Below are 26,288 nucleotides of genomic sequence, written 5' to 3' on the forward strand. Positions count from 1 at the left end.
GCCTCCAAACAGTAATCCTGGAGTTAGGCAGTACAAAAAAACCCTCTCCCAGTTTGAAGAATCACTCACCCAAGAGACAAAGGTGAAACATCTAAGAAGGAAGGCTAAACTCCAGACAAAAAAACGGCATTAGCCTTTGTCTGCACCAAGTGCAGCAGAGACCGCCATTCCTGCACAGGCCTGCCAAGTCATAACAGATGCTACATTATAAGCTGAACATAGCCCTCAAATCCATAGTCTCCCAAGACTGACCGATGCCCATCAGCCCTATTAATCAAATCAAATAATTAACTACAGCAGAATATTAACACAAAAGAGAAAAATAACTCAAAGTTGATTGTGAATGTTAAGTGCCATTTTAAAGGTCATTACTGTCAATGTCTGGTTCCAGTTTTCATGACATTAGGCACATTTCTGCTTCTAACAGTAGCCAACTCCTGTGTTTATTTTCTAAGAAAGGATGAAGCTTACCACACACTGGCAAATCTCTCTGAAATAATAGCTTTCCACTAATATTAATATTAACAATGCTAAAATAAATTGTGAGATATGTATTTTATTGTTAAAATTTGTCTTCATTTTATATTATTCTACCTTAGCCTGTCAATTTCTAAAACTACTCTAAAAATAAAGTTACAAAAAACAAGTTTAGCAAAGATAAAATCCATTTTAAAGTTGGCAGACCAGAGCAGGGAGAAGGAGAAACAGAGTGAGAGAGAGACACTCTGTGCAGCCTGCTGGTGCAGGTGATGTGGATGCCCCTTTTAGGGGTGGGCTTCTGATAAAGAGACCACTTATCTAAGGCACTTACTTTCACAGAAACACATCGGTCTTAGTGCAAGGGGTGGAAGCAAAAAGGAGCTGTGTCCACTAAGCCATAGTGAGCATTAAAAGACTTCAGTTTGGAATGACAGGAGTGTAGCAGCAGGAGCACTGTGAGATGAAGTGGTGGAATCAAGCACTGCTGACCAAGACTCAAGTTCAGGCACTTTGTAAGCAATGGTTCTTTTAATCCCCATTTTTTCCCCCTAGCATACCACCTGACAGCCATTTGTGGCTGAGAACTATTGCACTCGCGCATTAATACACTGATATATGACTACTTTCATGTATCAACTGAAGAAAATTTTCAGTTACCTCTAAGTTTATTTAAAAACTAGGCAATTTACAACAATCTTGAAAAATAGAACTGATTTTTTTAATAATGAAAAACTTGGTGAGGCTACAGCTCCATTGGTTTTGACAGCAATGGGTGTCGATTAACACAATTAAGCAAAAATAGGGCATTAAACCTTTGAAAATTAATTGCATGTGTTAACGCATTAACTTTGAAAGCCCTAATACATATAAAATGGAGTTAGTGTACACCTGATGAAGGCTATACAGACGAAATGTTGTGTCTTTTACTTTTCTTCCCTTTTCAGCATAGAAATAGCCTTTAAGTAATTTTTCCCCTACATATACATACACACATTCACGCCCCACTATGGTTCATAAAGTAAAACATACTGTAATAAAGTTATCATATTGTTGGGGTATTGTAAATCAGAAATACATCAGAAGTACAGGTGTCATGGTTTCTGAATTTAACCCAGAAACCCGAGATCCCAGAACCAGAACCATTTAATAGTAATGCAACGCTCACTTAACCCACCAGTGCTACAACTGTATGATGAATACTCTGGATATCCATGTACATTTCACAAAGGCTGTTTGGCTACTGTCTATGGCAAACTGTTCTATGACAAGGTTAATTAATGATTAAAAAAATGGTTTTGAGATCAGAACATTGTTTCTTAGAAAATACAGTAAATAATATGTTGTATTTACTTAATAGAATACGTAAGTTAAAAGCTACAGCTGAAACAGAAATGTAACTTTTTAAAATTAAACTGCAGTCATGCAATTTGGCACTTAAGTTCAGTTTAGGAACATGAGCTCCTTTTCATGCACTCTTGGTGATGAAAGCATCACAGGCCTCATGCATAACACACTAATGCATAATTCACACTAAAACAGGGCATATATATGGACAAAAGCAGAAATGTGCATATGCACAAAAAATCCAGATGCATAAATTAGTGCGTACGCCAACTTCCACGTTCTTCTGCTCCATAAGTCCTGGTCAGCGTGAAAAGTAATGCTCGTGCCTATCGCTCCACCCTGACTCCTCCCAGAATTACACCTCTTTGAATATGCAAATCTATATAAATAGCCCCTTATGTTTTGCGTTCTGTGAAAAGATAATGGCAAAAGCACGGGGGAAAAAGAAGAATTTCAGCAAATACCAAGTAGAAGCAAGGAAAAACGCACTATTTGTTGGTTTAAGCAGCAATATAAACAACAAAAGGAAGTTGATCGAGTAACAGAGTGGCGGAGAAATTCGAAAGTTCAAGTTCAGAAAATCGCAAAGTGCCCGAAATAAATAAGAAGTGGTTAGATATCAAAGTCGCTCTGAAAAGGCGAGTCATAGCCCACTGTCCCACTGTCCGAGTGTCATACGGAAGCGTATTAGGGTACAGAGAAAAGAAAAAAACTGGGACACAGTGTGAAAAAAGGATGAAATTTCCACTTTAATCACGTAGTTTATTTTGTCATTAAAGCAGAACGTCTTAAACTTCATCTTAAAATCGTAACTAAAGTAGCACATTAAATGCTTCATATTCTATGTACTCTTATGTGTGTGAATCAGTACGTGCTTCTTAAATGTTTTTTTTTTTTTTTTACTCCGACAGGACACAGAATACATTACATTCATGATGTTACAGCTCTCTGAACAATTTAAATACTAAAATGTATATTTGAAATCATTTTCATGATGATAGAAATTAAAGCATGTATAAAACATTGAGGCACGTTGGCGCAGTGGTAGCGACGAGCTGGCACCCCTGCCAGAGATTGTTCCTGCCTCCTGCAAGATGCTTGCTGCCCCATGCACGACCCTCAATAAAATAATTTATTGCAGTACTGTCTCTTTCAAATGTACTAACCCCCGATTCCTGTCCTTCCTTTTCTTTCTCCAAGTAACCAATTGCCACACGATCAGCTCTGTAATAGATGCCAAGCAATCTAAGTTTAAAATACCGATTCTTCAAAACGTCTAAGGAACATTGAAGTATCTTTGTAATACATGTTTAATTATTCCATCCATCTATCCATCCAGGGTCGCACCAACCCCAGTAAGCATACAGCGCGAGGCAGGAAGAACGCTGACGCTGCGCCACCAAGTCCTCTCATATTTAATCATTAACAATATACATTATTTAAATGAAGTTAAAAATGTATCTGTATAATGTAATATATATACTTTAATGCATTTCATCTTTAAAATATCAAGAGCTCCATGAAGATAGCACCTGGAAATCTAAATCAACTTAGAAGCCAGTCGTCATCATCTGTAAATACGCAATCTCAATTGAATTGAATTCCTTTATTGTTATTGTATAGTACAATGAGATTCAATATGCAAATCCTCCATAAACTTATTTTCTTATAAAATGGTAAAATAACAACAAAAATAATAAAAATAATAATAGGATTAAAAACAGTGAAAAATATACAATATGAAAGCATAAGTGGCTCAGGTTGTGCAATATTACAACTGTAATGCAAGTTTACAGTGAGGTAATTGTGCTTATAAGTACAAACAGTTCTACCGGGAGCACTTGATGGACTGATTGAGTGCGTTTATATCTCTTGGGATGAAACTGTTTCTGAACCACAAGGTCCATACAGTAAAGGCTCTGAAGCATTAGCCGAATGGGAGAAGTTCAAATGGACTGTGCCCATGGCTGAGGCAGCGTGTACTAGATGCTGTACCCCGATATTTCTCTCCGCTCTTGACACAATCTGCCATAGATCAGCTGCTGTATAGCTGTGATTCCACACTCACATACACTGGGTTAAAATACTCCGAGTGGTGTACTGATAGTAACAATGCTAAAGTGGCTATGGTATTTGGAATAATTTGTCCATTTGGTGCATCATTATATGGTTACAGGTTGATTACAATCGAATGACTTGAACTAAAAAATGATATGCGGTTAATTTTAGTGTATTTGATAAAGCCGCGTCAGGGATGTGCATCTAAAAAATAAGGGGAAACCACACAGTAGCACTGCTTTGACACTGGGTGCCGCCAGTTTGCAAAACTGAGCGGAGAACTTGCATATATTTAATCTCAATATCCAGACAGACAAAACACTTAAAAATGAATAGTGCAAGCACTATTAAGGATTCAGTCTATATTTTGAAAATGGTTTGCTTATTTTTATGATTCACTGTTTTCAATATGATGTACTGACACCAACACCACCATCCCCCCCCCACCAAATTTATTTAGTTTTTATAATTTGTGAACAGATTTTTGGGGTCATAGCTTGCTAAAGACTATTTTTACAGCAACAAATCGAAGAACTGCTACAGTTCTATAATCTATAAACTATCTTAAATGGAATGTTATTAATATGTGCGCCCGCATAAACAAAATGTAATGGTAATAGTCAAAGCAATAGCACGTTCATAGGCATGATGAAGGAGACTGTAGTACACAGGGAAACCATGTGAACAAATGTATTTCACTTTCAAGGCACCACCAGCCAGAACTACTATTCTATGTGTGGCTATAAGAGGAAAAACATTGTTTAATTTATAGATAATTGCAAAAAAAAATCTGACTTATTGCTTAACAAGGTTATAACTGAATAATTATATAAGACTATTTGATGATTCTTCCAGACCTGTAAGATTTTTACACGCTCCCAACTAATACCTTACTATGATACTCACGAGTAGCTGGTAGATCTGGAGTATTCAAAAGCATCATGGTAGCGGCAGCATCAATGTCAGGATCTACGAAATGCAAAGGAAAATTCAACTTAAAAATGTTGTTATAATTAAATGTTTCTAGATTACGGATTCTTTGAGTAGATGTCGACTGTCGGTTCATATTGATCTTTAGGAAGTAATGCAAATACTTCAAAAGACAAAAAAAAAAAAAAAAAAAACGGTTTAGCCTAAATGTGCTCCAGGCTTATTTTTGTATTTTCTCTGTTTAGATACTACTCTTCCAAAAATATATGAATTATAGAGTGAAAATAAAAGTGCATATCTGATATTTTGAGATTTGCAATGAATGTGAGATGGTTGAACAGATTTGTTACAATTAGAATAAAAAGTTTTTTCTTGTTTCTTATTTATTTATGTTTTTTTTTTTTTTTTTTTTTACAAAACCTGACAAGATGAAAAATACTTGGAATAATTTTAAGTTTCCAATTACAAATGTTTTTGCCTGAACTTAATTTAAATCAGCAAGTCTCAATAAAGAACAAAAAGCAAAAAACGTATAAAATATTTTGATATCCATGAATATGTCAGCTTTTCTATTTCAAAGTCAGTGACTGGAAATAAAAGAAAAAGCTGATTACCCTCCATTTGCCCAGGTATGAATGATCTATTTGCTACCGAAAAGGTAAGTGTACAGTTCAGTACAGATTCCGTGTCCAGATTTTATTTGGAGAGAAAAGTAGCTATTTAATATAATTGTCACTAAATCTTTACCAATAAACCAATTAAATATATTTGTTGGTAGCTCCTATGTACTTCAGAAATGTATAAATGAGAAACTACAGTGATACTCATTTGAATTTATGTAACCCTTTCACTGAAACAATATACTTTAAAATATTGTATACTTAAGACGCATAGTGAGTAAAAAAGTTACAAATGTTAAAACGATGCAAACACACGGTTATGGAGAGGGTGCCTCTAATATCTGCACTCCAATTATTAAGTCCTGTTTGTTGCAACACTTTATTATCAACCCTGTGGACTATTATTTCCAGTGAAAAAACAATCAAAAACACTTGAAAGGTCACAAATAGGAAAAATAATCATTTGCATTTCGTAATTTTTGCGCCATGAGGCATACACGTCATTATCATAGAAACTCATTGTTTCTATGGTGACAGTATACAAAGGCAGTAACATCCAGTGAATAAAATGAAAAGAACATCTGTCCTGACAATGCCCTTGCTACCCCAAAGGCAAAACTCTCTAAAGGTGAAGTGACAGCGCATGATAGAGGAAGCTGCCTTTTTCCTAGCTAAAGAAATGATGTGTACAATTCAATATGACAGAACAATTCTGTATCAGCTTTTTTTTCAGAAAGGTTAATATTCATTTTCAGAAACCTATTGAAAGTAGTTTATTTTACTACATACATTTTCATTCAAATTAGTTAAAAGTCCAATTTAAATTTTCTCACCCAATGATCCTGAAATGAGTTAAGCAGGTTTGAGAATGTTATGTTTTAATGTCACATGGAAAGCTGCTCATTTAAACCATATAATCTCTAGTAATAATTACAATTTTTTAAATATAGGAGCTTGTTTAAAATATCTTTGATCTGTTTATTTTTGAAAAATATCATGAAATATCACTAAAAATAAAAGTAAAAATATAAACATTGGAAATCAAAGAAAGGAATATGATAGAATTAAGTGGTGTCAGTTATGAATGTATTGCTATGTTTGTATAACTGCATCCATCATCTGTCATGTTAATTTTATGATTTTTCTGCAGTAAGTTCTCTTCATGGGTGGCTTTTTATTGCTGTGGTTGCTCCAAGGATCCAGCGTTCTGGGTTTGAATTTCATGCCCTGTTGCTGCCTGTGTGAAGACTACTTATTCTCAATCCAAGATCTGGGCTGGTAACTCAAAGGTTGCTAATTCGAATCACTGCAGTGACAGAAGGAATGCTACTCCATTTGACCCTATGCTCAGACCCTAAAACTGTCCGGTGGTTAAGCTGGGGTATGCGACAAATGACAAATTCCTAATACAAGAAATTGTATATGATGAATAAAGGAATACACAATCACTAAAAAAAATAAAGACATGAACTGGATTAAAAGAGATTGAGAATATTACATTACTTTTTTGTAGTCTGTGGTAACAAAGTACACAATATAAACAAAGGTATTGTATCATCAAACACTTCTCTACGATCAACTATTGATTTGGTGTCTGAGAAAAATGTATTTATCATTCTGCAAAATACAAAGTTCAAATGGTTTATAAGATCAAGACAAACAAACTTTTCTCAGAAAATATTCTGGGCGGAAAAACAATGGATATAAAAGAATGGAATAAACCTCAGCATGTGTTTAGATTATGTCTGAAAAAAATACATCAGTTTAAAATACCACTACTGTGTAAGTAATTATTATTTATCACAAAGGTCTTAAATATTCCTTTAGAACTGGTGGATCTCCCAAACTCTACAAAATCTTTGTAATCACAGCACAGCAGTGTGCAGCTTTTCAGCTACTGAGACACTTTTTCTATGTTAAACAATTCTATTTTAAATACATCATATTTAAAATGATTGAGTTTTTAATTGTAATTTAATAAAAAAAAATCTAAACAGTTAAATTCTGAAATACTACTTTTTCCCATCACTACTTGTATTATTATGTATCTATTGTGTGAATGTCTAAAAAACTTATCACACTATACAGTAATCCCTCCTCCATCGCGGGGGTTGCGTTCCAGAGCCACCCGCGAAATAAGAAAATCCGCAAAGTAGAAACCATATGTTTATATGGTTATTTTTATATTGTCATGCTTGGGTCACAGATTTGCGCAGAAACACAGGAGGTTGTAGAGAGACAGGAACATTATTCAAACACTGCAAACAAACATTTGTCTCTTTTTCAAAAGTTTAAACTGTGCTCCATGACAAGACAGAGATGACAGTTCTGTCTCACAATTAAAAGAATACAAACATATCTTCCTCTTCAAAGGAGTGCGCGTCAGGAGCACCGGCTGTCAGAGAGATAGAGAAAACAATCTCTAGCAAACAAATCAATAGGGCTGTTTGGCTTTTAAGTATGCGAAGCACCGCGGCACAAAGCTGTTGAAGGCGGCAGCTCACACCCCCTCCGTCAGGAGCAGGGAGAGAGGGAGAGAGAGAGAGAGAGAGAGAGAGAGATAGAGAGAGACAGAGTTTGTTTTTCAGTCAAAAATCAATACGTGCCCTTCGAGCTTTTAAGTATGCGAAGCACCGTGCAGCATGTCGTTTCAGGAAGCAGCTGCACAAAAGATAGCAACGTGAAGATAATCTTTCAGCATTTTTAGACGAGCATCCGTATCGTCTAGGTGTGCGAACAGCCCCTCTTGCTCAATCCCCCTACATCAGGATCAGAGAAAGTCAGCGCAAGAGAGAGAGAAAAGTAAGCAATCTAGCTTCTCAGCCATCTGCCAATAGCGTCCCTTGTATGAAATCAACTGGGCAAACCAACTGAGGAAGCATGTACCAGAAATTAAAAGACCCATTGTCCGCAGAAATCCGCGAACCAGCAAAAAATCCGCGATATATATTTAAATATGCTTACATATAAAATCCGCGATGGAGTGAAGCCGCAAAAGGCGAAGCGCAATATAGCGAGGGATCACTGTAGTGCTTTTCAACAGTTTTTAATCACAGCCTTCAATTGCATAATCTTAAACGCAGATAGTAACAGTACCCACACCTGTGATCATCAGTTGCATAATGCGACGCCCCCAGTGACTCAGTCATACTACTCTGTGGTTTGGCACATGTTTGATTTTGTTTAAAGTTGGCAGGGCAGGTTGTGCAAAAGCGAACCACCAGTGAGTACTCCTGTGAAGTACAATGCATAAAACTCTGCTACAAAAAAAGAAGAAAAACAGGTGATCTTGGCCGTGCTAAACATAACAGAGGTTTACCTGTCCAATGTGTTGTGTTTGTCATGCCACAAAAGAATGGGAAAAAGAAAAAGACAGGCAAAGAATGCGGCTGAGCTCACCATACCTTTAAAACATTCATATAGAAACCAGCAATCCTGTCAAAGTGTGGTGAGCTTGGGATACTTTGGAAATTTGCAACTGTGCTTAAAAGTTGTGAGGCAGTTTTGTAACAGTTTTATTTACATTTGGCAAACAGGAAATGAATGAACGATAAGATTATGTCACCATAAACAATTATTGTATATTTTCAGAATACCATTTAATTATTTATAATTTTATATACTGTGTTTATTTATATTTTATATCTTAAATTTGTATACATTTAATTTAAATATACAATCAATATGCATATTTTTTATATTTTATACACACACACACACACAGAATTTTATAAATAAAAGCACAGCTAAGCATCACACTTTTTCTAAGTAAACCATGCTAAAATAGCATTCTTCACTCCAGAAAGGTATGGACTGTATGGTTGTACAAATGCTCAATATCATCTTTCCCTCATTGATTAGCAGAATGTTTACTTTACAGCAAGTATGGATTGTCATCATTCCGTACACAACTTGCCTAAAAAGCCTCTCATGGCACATGGGAGAACCAATATAAAATCTCTGCAGGGAGTTAGGTTCTCTGTTGCTTATGATGGTCTCCTTGTATAACCTTCTCAAGTGTATTAATAGACTGGGACAGATGGATTTGGTAACAGTATCATTACAAAATAACTTTTCCCAAGACAAGGTTTAAATCTTAATCTTTCATTTTTCCATGGCTAATCTCTTCTTGTGAGGGTTAAAAGAGTAAAATACATCCTTACCAATTAAAATAAGGTTGCTGAATGTCCACTTTAGTGACTAAATTCTGATTTTACATGTTTGAAATCAAATATAGGAAGAGAAAGACTACAGAAGTGTTTTAAAATGCTATAAGTTTGTATGGTCCAAAAGGAGCTCAAAAAGACAAACATGTAAAACACACTGTCAATAAAAATGTTTCTCTAGATAAAACAAAAAAAAACCTCAGACCTAATCTACGTATATTCAAAAACAATACCAGCTTAAACCAAAAAAACCTTGATAAGCTTACACTTTAGACCACTTTATATCCAATTACACAAAGATTTAAGGAACGATGCAAACTAAAATAAATTTTTATTATTACTAGGTGGCTTCGCCCACTGCTCACTTTGCTCGCCAACCCCTCTGTCTCACAAACAACAAAACTTTTAATTCTCGCGGATAGGCCTCTTCATTGGGAAGAAACACTACTTTTCCCTGATGGCAACACAAATTAGACGATATACAAGTCTCAGACTTACAAGTTTAAAACCAAACAATATCTACATACTTCTGTCATATCACCTACAGTATGTCCATTTATTCAATCTCTATTTGCTTTTACCTTTATGTCAATATTGCATTGAATTCTGATTCTGTGTTTGGAATTACATCATGACAACGCAACGTATAACTGCCGTGAGTGAATATTGTTTCTTTCTCTCTACATGAACTGTGTCTGACAATAGCATTCACTCAAATGAGAACTGATTGAACCATGTGCGTGGTTGTAAATGTTTCAGATGTGAGCAGGACTTTCCAAATCTCTTTGCATAAAGTCTTGTGTCGTGGGGCTTGAAATTTTTTCTCGCAGGATTTCACTTTCACCAAACAACCAATCTTTTAATTCTCGTGGATACGCCTCTTCATTGAGAAAAAACACTACTTTTTCCTGATGCAGCACGGATTAGACTATCTACAAGACTCCACCTTTAAGTTTAAATTCGAACAATACATTCGACCTCTTTTCACTGATCCGTTATTTCACCAAATAATAATTTCCGCTTGTTTGTGCTAATGCGATCTTTACTATCATTTTTATGAGACTTTCGAATTTTCGAAATTTCCATTGTCTCTAACCTGCTCTGCATGTGTATCGCGCAAAATTTTTAAATTATTTACGACGTTCTACTTTGTCATCTACGGTTTGTCTTTTATTTCTGGCCCCGGGCGTGGTTAAATCTCTTGGCACAAAGTCTCATCTTGCAGGACGTGAAGTGTCTCTCTTCAAAAGATCACGTTTTGTCGCAGGATAAAAAGTCTCGTCTCCAAGATTTTTTTATTATAACAGAGAGACATATACTGAAAAGATAAGTTCTGAAGGATAAACAGAAACATGCATTCAAATAGTCACAAATACTTTAAAACGAGCATTTCTGTGGGCCACAATTTAAACCAGTAATTTCCTCTAAAAATGTACCTGCAAACACTTTAACTCAATTCCTTTCTCATAAAATTTTACGTATAGAAAAAAAAAGTTAGATGAAAAGTCTTTGGACAACTTCATTCATTTTTCCATTTTAGAATGAATGGTAGATTTACTTTAATCCTAACAAAATGTAATGAATACCTTAGTGACCAAATAACACCAATGACATGTACTTATCTCATTGACTGGTATTACCACCTAAAACCACATAATACTGTACCTGTAATTGGGCGTCTCCCACGTGTGTGAAGAAATAACATTTTATTTCTCTATGGCATAATACTTCAGCTCTGTTGCATTAGAGGGTTTGTCTTGGATTATCTGTTTATTTAATTCAGACCCAGTTACAATACTTCGGTTGGGTTTAGGTCTAAATGTTTCATTTTGCAATTCCATGTGTAGCAGTTAAGGCTTTTGTCCACCTCGTTACCCCTCAGGTACCACTCCAAACACTGGGTAAAAGTCCAAGACTTCTTTATTTTTCTATAGCTACGTGCATAAAGCACCCTCCACTCCACACTATACATACAATTAATTACAATATAATACTCTCTCCTCCTCGCCCAGACACTTCGCCACCCTACCTCCCAGCTCAGCTCAGTGTACTGGGCTTTCCCAGAGTCCTTTATACACCCTGACCCGGAGGTGTTCCTGCCCAACAGTCCACAGTTCCTTATTCCTTCCAGGTCAGGGTAAACAATCCTTTTCTTCAACCTGGAAGCATGTCTTCTCTCCTGCTCACGTGACCAGGACGTACTTCCAGGTTATAGGGCACACATAAGTCCACAGGCTTCCCGACAGCGACTCCCAGTGGTCCCCAAGGTATCCAGCAGGGCTGTGTGTAAAAACTACATAGTCCATGAGGCCCTGCTGGAACTCGGGGCACGTCCATGCTGCTGGGAGAGCTCCTCCTGACGGCCTGGGGGTGAGGGCCGGAATAAGAAGCCGTCAATCCACCACACATGTTACAAACCTTATTAGGCCATGGTCTTCTTGTCTTTTTAAACTACACTTCAAATTTAGCTCAACAGCCAATTGTTCTTCTATAGAACTATGATTGAAATGATATTTAATTTCTCCTTCAAATAAGGCAAACTATCTAGGTCCTAAGACAGCAAAGCATCTACTAGACCATGACACTACCACTACTATGCGCAAAGATGGAAGGAGTAACTTACTGTGGAATGCAATGTTTGGTTTTTGCCAGTCAACAATGTACTGACCCTACAATATTTCCTTTGGCCACTCAAGGATAATCTCTAGCCTTTTTGGGAAACTTAGGATGACCACCGGACTTTACTGAAAACTACTGAAACCTGTTTTGTGATTATTTCTAGAAATTTTTTTCTTTCTTTGCTGATGATGGAATTACTTAGAAATGGGCTAGATAGAGCTACTGTATAGAAGGTGAGATGCAGGTCTTGTGCTACTTTTAGGAACATTTGCTTATGTCCACAGTCATCTTGGTTTCAAAATTGTTGCCTACATGCACAGTTCAGTGTGGATCAAGAGGCTTACACAGACATGTGACATGACTATAGAATCTGATGGGCAAGAATTATATTGATAAAATGAGGCCCCAAGTTTGTAGGATATAGTGACAATCCTGGCCAAATCAGCCAAGATAATTTGGGAAACAACACACACTGCTGACCTTAATTTAAGAAAACTGCTTGAGTTAAAGAAGGCCTTAACTCTACTATCAATTTGCATATGTTGTAGCATTATTGTTTATAAAAATAAGTATCAAAATGTTGCATAATTTGTTCATGTATGTACTTGTTATTATTCTTATACATGCATTAAGAATGGGCAGTGTTGCCCTAAAATCCATATCACAGTATAACAGAAACTTCTGACAGTTTCACTAGATACCGGTATAATGTACTTTTAATATGGAAGCTTTTTTAAGCAAATAACAAATGTGCAGTAATACCATGCCTAACAAAGTAGATACGTTCAAGTAAACTTTTTTTTAAATTTTTTTATAAGAAACTACTTCATTATAACAAAGGTAAAATAAAATGGACAGAATAAGGATGTATTCTTAGACTAACAAAATAATACATGTTTACAATAAACAAAGATTAAAAAAATGAATGTAGTGTTGATTGTTTAGATTTTTGTATTCTTTCACTTAATAATTGTGTTTATTGATTATTTTAGAATAATTGGCACCTTAGACAACGGGACCTGTGGCTAGGGATGCTCCAATCAGGTTTTTTAAGACTGACACTGATCATCAATTTCATGTTACTGGATCGGCCAATTCTGATACCAATTGTGATTTTTTTTCTTTATCCCTATAAAAAAATATTTAAAATAATCTCCCACATGACCAGACAAACAGAAGCATTCTATTTTATATTAAAGTGTACCTATGTGAAATAAAGCTTAATAAAAAAAGAACTTTTCATCATTTTTCGAACAACAAAAATATACACAATATGGACAAAAGCACTGGGACACACCTCTTAATTATTGAATTCAGGTATTTCAAATATGACCCATTGCCACAGGTGTGTAAAATCAAGAAGCTAGCCATGCAGTCTCCATTTACAAACATTTGTGAAACAAAATGGGTCGTTCTGAAGAGCTGTGTGACTTTAAGCGTGGTACTGTGATAGGATGCCACCTTTGCAATAAGACAGTTTGTGAAATTTCACCCTGGTGAATATTCCAAGGTTAACTGTAAGTGGTATTATTGGAAAGTAGAAGCGTTTAAGGAACAGCAGCAACTAAGCCACGCAAAGGACGACCATGTAAAGTCACAGAGCAGGGTGAACGACTGCTAAGGTGCATGCTGCTGATTCCATAGCTGAAGAATTCCAAACCTCCACTGGCATTAATGTAAGCACAAAAACTGTATGGCAGGAGCTTCATGGGTTTCCATGGCCAAGCAGGTGCATGCAAGCCTCACATCACCGGGTGAAATGCCAAGTGTCAGATGGAGTGGTGTAAAGCACATCGCCACTGGACTGTGGAGCAGTGGAAACTTGTTCTATGGAGTGACGAATCAAACTTCTCTGTTTGGAAGTCACATGGGAGAGTCTGGGTTTGGAGGATGCCAGGAAAACATTACCTACCTGACTGCATTGTGCATAACTGTGAATTTTGGTGGAGGAGGGAATAATGGTCTGCTCTGTTTTTCAGGGTTTGGGCTAGGCCCCTTGCTTCCAGTGAAAGGCAATCTTAATGTCTCAGCATACCAAGACATTTTAAATAACGCGATGCTTCCAACTTTGTGGAAACAGTTTGTGGAAAGCTCTTTTCTATTCCAGCATGACTTTGCCCCAGTTCACAAAGCAAGGTCCATACAGACATGGCTGGAGGGGTCTGGTGTGGAAGAACTTGACTGGCCCACACAGAGCCATGACCTCAACTCCACTGAAAACCTTTGGGATGAACTGGAACAGAGATTGTGAGCCAGGCCCTCTCATCCAACATCAGTGCCTGACCTCATAAATGCTCTACAGAATGAATGGGTACAAATTCCCACAGAAACACTCAAAAATCTTGTGGAAAGCCTTCCAACACGAGTGAAAGATGATATAGCTATAAAGCTGGGGAACAACTCCATATTAAAAAGTCTATGTGTTTGAATGCAATGTCATTAAAGTCCCTGTTGGTGTAATGGTCAGGCATCCCAATACTTTTGTCCATATAGTGTATGTGTATATATATTCTCTATATCAATTGATATTGACAATTAAACAGTGCTTAGATGTAAATATATATGCACTTTTACATCATTTACATTTTTTAATTGCACTTCAGCTTTTTAGCTGTTAAAATATATATTTACTTCATTTATATAGGTGTGTTTTTTCCTTCAGTGTTATTAGCTAGACATTCTAAATTCTTGAGGTGTGAATATAAAATATAGATTACCATTTTAATTATGTAGTACTTGTTTCTTACCAAAACGTATGCTGTATGACACACAGCAACAAATAATAAGCACAGTACAAATCTAACAAAGAAAAAAAGTCTATTGTTTACGAAGCAGTAATTTGTAATACCGTAGTAGGGTGTGATACCATGTTAGCCATTATGGACACAATGACAAGTCATGCAAAATGACACCTTTTATTGGCTAACTGGACCGATTACAATATGCAAGTTTTCGAGGAAGCTCAGGCCCCTTCTTCTAAGCAGGTTGTAATCAGTTAGCCAATAAAAGGTGTCATTTTGCTTGACTTTTCTAAGCAGAAATTTCATAGTCATCTTTATTTTTTCTTTTTCCAATTAAAAGTCCAAACTTCTGCATTTTAAACAAGCACACTGTCCAAACTCAATTCATTCTAATTTAAAGGACAAAATTAAAAGGTCTGAATTCTTTAAAGGAGGCAAAGGAGGACTTCTCTGATTACTTTTTTTTTCAGTTTATTACTCCACTTTCTTTAAGGTAAAGGCTAAAAGTCCAACTACCTCTCAGTTCACTTATAAAACAAGCATCCACTGATGTTTGCTTTAAAAAAAAAAAAAAAAAAAAAAAAGACCCATGCTGGCTAACTACCATAATTACCTTACGTAAAAGCTAAGAAAAGCAGGGGCTGAAAATATCTGGTTTTGTGATCAACTAGCTTAATATATAGCCTGAAGACTCTGAAATTTGGCGAGTGAGGTTCAAGACTACAAGTAGTCAAGCAAGCAACAAATGCATCCTTACCTCAAAAAGGGTACCAAGAATCGGTGATAAAATGGATTGTTTCCGGGTTACTTTTGTGGTCACAAGCATGCCTCAAAACAATGATGAAGGTACATTTGTCTTACATTGAAATATGTGCAGCTTCAAAATGGACATATTCAATAAGTTTAAAGGCTTTTGTTTTTATGTTGGACTCCAGTGTTCCTTACCTCAATTATAAAGCAGAACACCAAGCTAGGTATTTTTTTAAATTTATTAAAATGATTCACTTTAGAATGCAATTTCTTGTGGTAAATGGATATATACCATGACTGTGAAGAAATAATTGATTTGGAAAAAATACTAGACTTATCCTTTAAATCCAATTTATGGTTGCATTGACAGGAATTTATTACAGTAGCATTGTATGTAAAACTGACAGCACATTACATGACTTTTAGTCAGAAGAGCTGTCATACCTGACAACTGTATTTGCTAGATCTTGTTGTCTTGAGGTGTCAGATTACATGACTAGGTGTCTCAGGGATGACAAATTACATGACTCTTGTGATATTCCAGTGCAGTTTCAAATTTCAAAGATATCACAGGCTCTCTGCAGTCTGACTACCAATTAGTGTGCTTCCTGACAGTGCCAATCTCTGTATGGATGCTTTCTAGGCATGGTGATTTTACCCACAATCATCTCTTTTTACAATCTGCTGTGGTATGACAAACATGAGACATCAGTGAGATGAACCTCTCTTCCATTTGTGTGGTACAAATTCCTTATTCCTTGTGGTTACATTCTATGAATTGTAGTTTCAAGTGTACATTCGGGTAGGGTTACCAACAAAATATTGGTCTAAAAGGTGGTGTCAGACAAAGAACAATCTATAAGTGAATCTAATGAATGTTCTAATCAAAATTAAGAGACTGCTACTAAGAATTGGGATGCTGGAATCCACTAGTAGAGTGGATGGCTCTGAGGCTAAGGATCTGCACTGGCAATCGGAAGGTTGCCGGTTCGAATCCCGTAAATGCCAGTAGAGACTCTGCTCTGTTGGGCCCTTAAGCAAGGCCCTTAACCTGCAATTGCTGAGCGCTTTGAGTAGTGAGAAAAGCGCTATATAAATGCAAAGAATTATTAGTAGGAGTGGGTACTGCAAACAGATTTCCGATTCAATACCTAGAAGTATTCTTCAATGGTTTAAAATACAGTAAACTATGAAAAAAATGTACCTTTGTGTGGCCCACAAACAAAAAACACACCTATAGTATCCTAAGATTTTGGGCAGGTCTAAGCTCATATTTTCCAATATGGACTACACTCTTTAAAAGTAAAAGTTTATCACTGAAAACAGACAACATGCAAATGTTTTGGTATTTTAATTCCCCACCTATTTAATAATTCTATGCTCAAATGATATGCTCCTTCCAGCACAATTTATTTCAAAATCTCCTAATAAACTCAAATGATCATTTCTGTATCATTGGACTAATTGCCTTTACTAGTGACCCTCTGGTTTCTATTCTTCAGAAACAAGATACTTCATGACAATAACAAATCTGTTGCTAGGAACTGTAGTTGCAGATATGAGGATTACACAGCAAGAAACAAAATGACTTTAGTATAAACATTTGACTTGATATCCAAAAAAAATAATGGGGTTACTCACTCACCAGATAGCTGGTCTCAACATTGTGCTCTCAAAGCATGGATGCATCGTGTACTTTTATTTCCAATTCTACAATGGTATAGAAGAGGCAAGTCATTGTTTCTGCTTTGAAAATGCAGCAAGGCTCTCCAACTTTATTAAATAAAACCATGCAAGATTTTTAAGTAACAGACAGGGTACCTGCAATCATATACCAGGTACAACCCAGCAATTCTTCACATACCACCAGTGGTACACATGTTTCAGGTTGAGAACCACGATTCTAGATAATACTAAAAATCAGCATAATATATCCTCTAATAATGTTGTGATAGGGAAGAGATTTATGTGGCAAGAAGCACAGGGATCTCATCCTCTATTCTCAGGTCATCTATAAAAATGATATTTTTATATACAGTTAGGTTTATCCATTGTTGCACACAGCACAATGCCCAAACACTCCACTTGCTGTTACAACACACTGCAAAAGACAGTCAACCATTCTGTGTTAATTACTATCATAAGTGGCAGCTACAGTTACCTTTACTGTTACCACATGATGTTAGGTGAAGTTAGGTGTTTGATAGGTCCTGCTGTGGACCAGGTGTGCAGCCATTTCCCACTTACAATAATTCTGCAGTGATATTACATGAATAGTTCATGAACAATACAGTATCTTGGAATGTTTTAAGGTATCCTTATGCAGTATCTCACAAAAGTGAGTACACCCCTCACATTTTTGTAAATATTTTACTATACCTTTTCATATCTTGGGACAACACTGAAGATATCACACTTTGATACAATGTAAAATAGTCAGTGTACAGCTTGTATAACAGTGTAAATTTGCTGTCCCTTCAAAATAACTCAACACACAGCCATTAATGTCTAAACCGCTGGCAGCAAAAGTGAGTACAACCCTAAGTGAAAAATGTCCAAATTGTGCTCAATTAGCCATTTTTCCTCCTCGGTGTCATGTGACTTGCTAGTGTTACAAGGTCTCAGATGTGAATTGGGAGCAGGTGTGTTAAATTTCCAGGTGTGAGGGGTGTACTCACTTTTGTGAGATACTGTATATCTGTGTAATTTGAACTCTGCAAAGTTTTCCGGAAATCACCAATAGTTGGCAAAACAAAGGACAGTCAAGGCTGGGAATCAATTATTTAGTGGTAACTCACTTTAAATTACAACTTTGCTCATACAGCTAACTGAATACAGGCAGAAGGTACTGTAAAATATCCTATAGGGACATCTTTTCTTAAAACAAATGCACATACATTCTAAAACCCCACTTGAACCAGTTGAGGATCATAGGGAACAGCACTCTATCCTAGGTACATTGAGCACAAACCTGGAAATAACCCTACACATAGTGCAAATCCGTTACAGGACATGCACAGGCACAAAATCACTTAATAACAATGGGACGTATATTTACCAATTAACCTAATAGGCAGGATGAAATAACAAGGCTAGTATGTCATGGTATATTCACATTACATATAGTTAGCTCTGCACAGAATGTTGCTTGCATGGAATGTTTCAGAGGAAGTAAAGGGCCGCTACCAGTTGCTATAACTGAAAGCTTTCATGACCCACACAGTCATTACAAGTTATGTTGTTATTCTACTGCATTCTCTCAGAAACCTTTCAGCCTAATGCATTCTCTCTGGAAGTTACCAATGGATCTATATTACTGAAATATTAATTCTATTTTTTTCAGGAAATATACCCAATCAGGATAAACCAAATAGCTAGGTCATGCTGTAATAGGATACATGCATATAGATAGATAGATAGATAGATAGAGATAGATACTTTATTAATCCCAAGGGGAAATTCACAATTTGTAATTATATTTCATATTACCAGTTGATCACAGAAAGGACACATGCTACATTTCTTGCCTACATCCCACTGTTCCTGGTTCAGGGAGTTGGGGGAGGGATTTAAGCTAGGTCATGCTGTAATAGGAATACACGCATATAATTACCTACAGTTGTGCTTGAAAGTTTGCGAACCCTTTAGAATTTTCTATATTTCTGCATAAATATGACCTAAAACATCATCAGATTTTCACTCAAGTCCTAAAAGTAGATAAAGAGAAACCAGTTAAAAAAATGAGACAAAAATATTATACTTGGTCATTTATTTATTGAGGAAAATGATCGAATATTACATATTTGTGAGTGGCAAAAGTATGTGAACCTCTAGGATTAGCAGTTAGTTTGAAGGTAAAATTAGAGTCAGGTGTTTTCAATCAATGGGATGACAATCAGGTGTGAGTGGACACCCTGTGTTATTTATAGAACAGAGATCTATCAAAGTCTGCTCTTCACAACACATGTTTGTGGAAGAGTATCATGGCACGAACAAAGGAGATTTCTGAGGACCTCAGATAAAGAGTTGTTGATGCTCATCAGGCTGGAAAAGGTTACAAAACCATCTCTAAAGAGTTTGGACTCCACCAATCCACAGTCAGACAGATTGTGTGCAAATGGAGGAAATTCAAGACCATTGTTACCCTCCCTCCCCAGGAGTGGTCGACCAACAAAGATCACTCTGAGAGCAAGGCGTGTAATAGTTGGCGAGGTCACAAAGGACCCCAGGGTAACTTCTAAGCAACTGAAGGCCTCTCTCACATTGGCTAATGTTCATGTTCATGAGTCCACCATCAGGAGAACACTGAACAACAATGTTGTGCATGGCAGGGTAGCAAGGAGAAAGCCACTGCTCTCCAAAAAAACATTGCTGCTCGTCTGCAGTTTGCTAAAGATCACGTGGACAAACCAGAAGGCTACTGGAAGAATGTTTTATGGACAAATGAGACCAAAATAGAACTTTTTGGTTTAAATGAAAAGCATTATGTTTGGAGAAAAGGAAAATACTGCATTCCAGCATAAGAACCTTATCCCATCTGTGAAATGTGGTGGTGGTAGTATCATGGTTTGGGCCTCTTTTGCTGCATCTGGGCCAGGACGGCTTGCCTTCATTGATGGAGCAATGAATTCTGAATTATATGAGAGATTTCTAAAGGAAAATGTCAGGACATCTGTCCATGAACTGAATCTCAAGAGAAGGAGGGTCATGCAGCAAGACAACGACCCTAAGCACACAAGTCGTTCTACCAAAGAATGGTTAAAGAAGAATAAAGTTAATGTTCTGGAATGGCCAAGTCAAAGTCCTGACCTTAATCCAATCGAAATGTTGTGGAAGGACCTGAAGAGAGCAGTTAATGTGAGGAAACCCGCCAACATCCCAGAGTTGAAGCTGTTCTGTACGGAGGAATGGGCTAAAATTCCTCCAAGCCGGTGTGCAGGACTGATCAACAGTTACTGGAAACATTTAGTTGCAGTTATTGCTGCAAAAGGGGGTCACATCAGATACTGAAAGCAAAGGTTCACATACTTTTGCCACTCACAAATATGTAATATTCGATCATTTTCCTTAATAAATAAATGACCCAAGTATAATACTTTTGTCTCATTTGTTTAACTGGCTTCTCTTTATCTACTTTTAGGACTTGAGTGAAAATCTGATGATGTTTTAGGTCATATTTATGCAGAAATATAGAAAATTCTAAAGGGTTCACAAACTTTCAAGCACAGCTGTAACTATTTAAAATTATCTTTCACAAATACAATGCAGAACATCATGTAGAAAAGCAAATGTGCCTGCCAGTTGATCACAGAAAGGGCACATGCTACATTTCTTGTCTACAGCCCACTGTTCCTTTGGGGGTAAGAAAAAGAGAAAAAAAAATACAGAAACATATGCTAATATATTCACAGACATTTTCCCTAAAACTAATTGTCACCCGAAAATAAGGTCAAGAGAACAACTTCAACCATTAACTGTAGAGGATCTTGGTAAGGTTAATAACTTAATATAAATACATATATAGTTCTTTTGTTTTCATGCACTGTCTTGTTGCTTAAAAGAATAAAATTTAAATAAAAATGATATTTATTATATGTGACTTAGACCTCTGCAAAACAGTGTTATACATTAACTTGTGAGTTTTGTCACCTCAATTAAACTATGTCCTTATTGTACAAATTCAGCTAAACTAGAAGGGCTACAGAATGTGATATACTGTATGTACTGTAAATTATTTAATAAAGCACTGTTTAGTATAAGTAAATTCCATAAAGTGAACAAAGAAAATTTACCTCATGAACAAAGGACCAATGCACTGTTTCCTTTTGTAATGGGTTTCTTAAATAAAGAAGGGCATGGACAATGTGCCTTTAGGGGAATACTCCTGTTACTGAAAACTGAAGAGGAGATACATTATGAATCGCCTTTTTAACACCTATAAAAATGTTACAGTTTTAACGTGGAAGGCATTGTTAGTATTATAGAGAATGACCTTGGATAATCTACAACATGAACATCTGTACAGGAGAATGCTGAGTATTTCTGTTTTAGCTTGGAATTAACTTTCACATATTCCACTGCAGCCACTTTATGTAAGGTAGCTCCACATTTCTAAAACAGTTTTTACAAATGTTAGGAGTGTTGCAACTCTGCTAATTTTTTTTACTGTATGCAGAAAAGAAATGCTTTTCTTGTGGGGGTGGAGATCACCATAATAAAGTATTTAGCAATCAAATGTTTAGAAAAAACAGCCTCCCCCTCAAATATTGTAGTCTTTTTAAAACATGAAAAAGACGTGCCACAATGTTGTATATCTTTAAAGCCACTTTAATGCAATAAACGTATTTCCCAAAACTACAGCTTCAGGCAAATGCATTTAATTATACTACACCAAAGTCTAACTTTTTCACAGCACACTATGGTACATTACAAAACTGTGAAATTACAATCCCTATTGCAATATTACTGAGAGCACTGTAATCAAAAGGAACAGGTGTTAAGTGTTTCCAAAATATCAACAACAGAATGAAATAAATGAAAGGTTTGATAACTGAGAAATTATATACAGGTGTATGTATTTTTGTATGTATATATGATCCTAAGCCTAAAAGTGCAACGATTTAATGCAACGTTTTTATGTCACATTTTTTGTCACGCTTTAAATCGGCTTATTATAAAACCTACATATATATGCTTGGTACCATTCTTTTCAGAGTTTATCGAACTTTACTGTGATGTTGTTAGATTTTCAGATTCTTATTCCATTTTTAAATTATAAACTAACAAATATCAAGAACTCACATCCCATCCTGCGAGACGTGCCAAGTGATTTAACCACGCCTGGGGCCGGAAATAAAAGACACAGAGTAGGACAGCTGCTGTATAGGCTTTTAAATGTCCGAAGCGCTGTGTGAAATACAGATCACGCAGCACGGCAAGCCAGCAGCTGAGCAAGCAAAGAGGGAGGAAAAAAAAAAAAAAAAAAACTGTACTTGTTTCCCATTGTATCAACGTTTAAGAGGGGGTTTGAGAGGAGCGACCGCATCTCCTTGGGGTGCATTCAGCCCCCCCCCCCCTTCACAATGCCAGTGGCAGAGACACAAAGTGGCTGGTATGTGCAAGAGAACCCCCTACTGCGTATATAGATATATATAAAAAAACTGTATCAAAGCTAACCAAACAACTGAAATGAGGGCTCTTAAAAAGACACAAAAATACTTATTTGACATAATTACATCACATGCTCTTGCTTGACCTCATTGTTTTACTGCTGCACTGATTGCTAACCAGAAAAAAAGTCTCTTTCTTTAAAGTATTTTGTCTATATACTGTATGTAGGCCCACTGTCATTTATGTACTTTTTTTTTTTTTTTTTTATAAAGCTTATAGTTTTCTCTTTATTAGTCAATTGCTCCTCTTTTTTTGGTCAGTATATGATACAAAAAGCACAGTTTCTGGTAGTCAAAACATTGACATAATGCATTAAGCACTGGTTTACATGGCATACACATTCTAAGTGCAGCAAAATTTGTGTACCAATGAAAATGAAAGACCCCAAACACACAACAATGTTAGCTCTTTGCAAATCACCAATGGATTTCGATGTATAAATATGAATCAACATACAAATTTGATTCTGTCACTAAATAACATATACAATTGCCTTATATAATAACAGTCATGCTTTATTCGCTTATTTTTCTATAGGAAGGATTATGCATTAAAGACTAAACAAACAATAATGCATGCAAAATATTTCTCAGTATAACCTTTTAAAGCATTGCTAAATATTTCAGGCCCTCAGTAATGTTATGGATAAGGTTTTTTTTTTTTTTTTTTTAAATAAAAACATTCTACACAAATCTATTATTGAAACTATCTACATTTAGGTTTGAATTTGTATCACTCCCACAATTTAACTAGATAACACATCAAACTATTTTTGATTTCATACATGTCACAGCACCTACTTTATTATTTTTGTCTCAAATTGATAGAAGATTCAATCATTTCAGCATAAAAAAAGAGCTGCCCATATTTGAATCATGTGACCACTTTCACCAATTAGCAATTCCATTAAGATAGCTAGCTGCTTCATTTTGTAACACTTTGTTATTCCAACTTATTTGCAAGTGAAAGAAACATTATCACATTGTCTACATATGCAAAAAAAATAAATATCACAGCTTGACAGCTATACAAACTGGTATATTTTTTTGACTAGAAATCTTTTAAGAAAACACATTAAGACTTAAAGACTTTTCAAGGACTCCAATATGGAAGTGAAGGCATATATTGTGTTGGAATATGTTTATTACTGGGCTCTAAAGGGCAGCCTGTACATCTTAGCACTATAGAACCTTGAAAAGTAAGATGTAAGGAGATCTAAAAATATCACAGGAATCAGAAGACTTTAGGCAGGAAACACATTTTTTAATATTTTATTTTATATACATACATAGATACATACACATATATACACACACACCCACACACAAATACAAATAAATAAAAACTATTTTTGCCAGATGCCAGATGCAAAACAAGATTGTAAATATGAACCAACAAATGACTCTAGCCACACTCTTGTATACACAGCTTCACTAATTTTTAAAATTCATGTTTCTCTGAGATCCAGCGAACAATGATTGTGGCTGTTTGCTTACACAACAATTACATCATTGTTGTGTGCACCACTGTGCTGAATCTTGAAGCCATGCCTTTGGGGTTTTTACTCCCACATTTCCAAAGAGGTGCTTGTTAGGTTAACTGGTGATTCCAGATTAGCTCAGGGTAGGTCATGACACAGGCTGACTCCCAGTCCAGGGCTGTTTCCTGCCTTGCACTCATGATTGGTAATGCCAGGATAGGCCCCAACCACCACAGGTTTGAAATTATGCTTTAAAATGTTATGCTACTTTTTTGGGATAAATAAATTTGAATCCATGCATTATCCTTTATAAAAAGAATATAATTTCTAGTCTTTGTACAATAAAAATAATTTTGCCTGTTAATATATCAAATAAAAAAAAGTGGAAACTGAAATTTTCCCAGAAATACGTAACTGTCAGATTTTCAAATAGCTTTATGTTGATTTATTTAACTTTACTGACTAACCCTAAACCAGGCTCTCATATACAGTACAGCATAAAGTAAAACCATAGAGAGCTTCAATACGTTATCCAATCATTGTCAGAATGCTGGGACAGTACTTGTTTTCAAAAATGCACACACTCGTTGAAGCCCGATAGATGAATAAATGTGTGGCAGAGATTTTGTGACTGAGTGACCAAATTTCAAATTGCTTCCAGTTACATTTTTCTTTCAGTTTCATTTGTTTGACAAAGCAGTAAGAAATACAGTCCTCCCACTTTAAGGCTGAACTTTTTTGGAGGATAAGAGAGATATCTAAAAAAGCAAAGTCAGTTGAATTATAAATTTAATTTTAAAACAAGCATCAGTAGGTCTGTGGGAAAAACTGAGGTTATCTACATCTGTCTGTGAATTTATTTATCATTGAAGTATGTCAATTCTTGCAATTCTTATCATTAAAGAATGGGAAGGAACAAGCTATAGTGTGAAGAATGTTCACTATACATTACAGATGTTCGGTGCCACAAACAAAAATGTACAACTAATAGGTCCAAAACTGACTTGCTTCAACAACTCATTGTTAAAAAACCATGGCCAAGGACATGTCAATAACTTTCAGAAAAAATACAGTGATTAACAAGAAATTAAACACTTTAAAACAGATACTGAAGTCACATCTGACAGTGAGTAAAATATGAATAATTAACATGGGACAATCAAGGAAAAAGAAAGCAGGGTATAAACATGATGCGAGTAAAAGAAAGAATATACAGAACTATACAGTAAGGTGTGCAAATATAGTTCTAATGATATGACAAATAAATGACTTGTACTTATTTGTAAATGTTATAATTGAAGAGTTGGATTTTCTTTAATTCACAGCAGTGTATCTAGAACAACGCACACTGTAAAAACACACCATTTTATAAAACTGTACTTCTGATGACTAGATAATGTAACATATTTTGAATTTGTTTCAAACTGTTGAAGTTTAAAAAAACTTTCTCTGTATAGAGTTAAATACAGGTATATCAGTAATTACTGTAAAAGAGAAATATGCTGCTTTATTATAATGCTTTGAATATACATTACAAACAAATTAAAAAAAAAAGAATTGAACAATCAGATCAGGTCAGGGCGGCACGGTGGCGCAGTGGGTAGCGCTGCTGCCTCGCAGTTGGGAGATCTGGGGACCCGGGTTCACTTCCCGGGTCCTCCCTGCGTGGAGTTTGCATGTTCTCCCCGTGTCTGCGTGGGTTTCCTCCGGGTGCTCCGGTTTCCTCCCACAGTCCAAAGACATGCAGGTCAGGTGGATTGGCGATTCTCAATTGGCCCTAGTGTGTGCTTGGTGTGTGGGTGTGTTTGTGTGTGTCCTGCGGTGGGTTGGCACCCTGCCCGGGATTGGTTCCTGCCTTGTGCCCTGTGTTGGCTGGGATTGGCTCCAGCAGACCCCCGTGACCCTGTGTTCGGATTCAGCGGGTTGGAAA

At 36.2% G+C, this 26,288-nt stretch overlaps 1 protein-coding gene across 6 annotated transcripts in view; it reads right to left on the reverse strand.

Annotated features, from left to right (window-relative positions):
* Window positions 1-26,288, reverse strand: part of foxn3 (forkhead box N3) — a 287,971-nt gene that overhangs the window by 43,027 nt on the left and 218,656 nt on the right. For 5 of the 6 annotated variants that reach the window (XM_028822123.2, XM_028822126.2, XM_028822120.2 and 2 more), the window contains exon 5: window positions 4,789-4,851. The exons of the other annotated variant lie outside the window; for it this stretch is intronic. In XM_028822123.2, the coding sequence (XP_028677956.1) occupies window positions 4,789-4,851 (63 nt within the window). The remainder of the gene's footprint in view (window positions 1-4,788; window positions 4,852-26,288) is intronic. 6 annotated transcript variants of the gene reach the window in all.

This window comes from Erpetoichthys calabaricus, chromosome 16 (assembly GCF_900747795.2).
Source record: "Erpetoichthys calabaricus chromosome 16, fErpCal1.3, whole genome shotgun sequence".
NCBI classification, from domain to species: domain Eukaryota; kingdom Metazoa; phylum Chordata; class Cladistia; order Polypteriformes; family Polypteridae; genus Erpetoichthys; species Erpetoichthys calabaricus.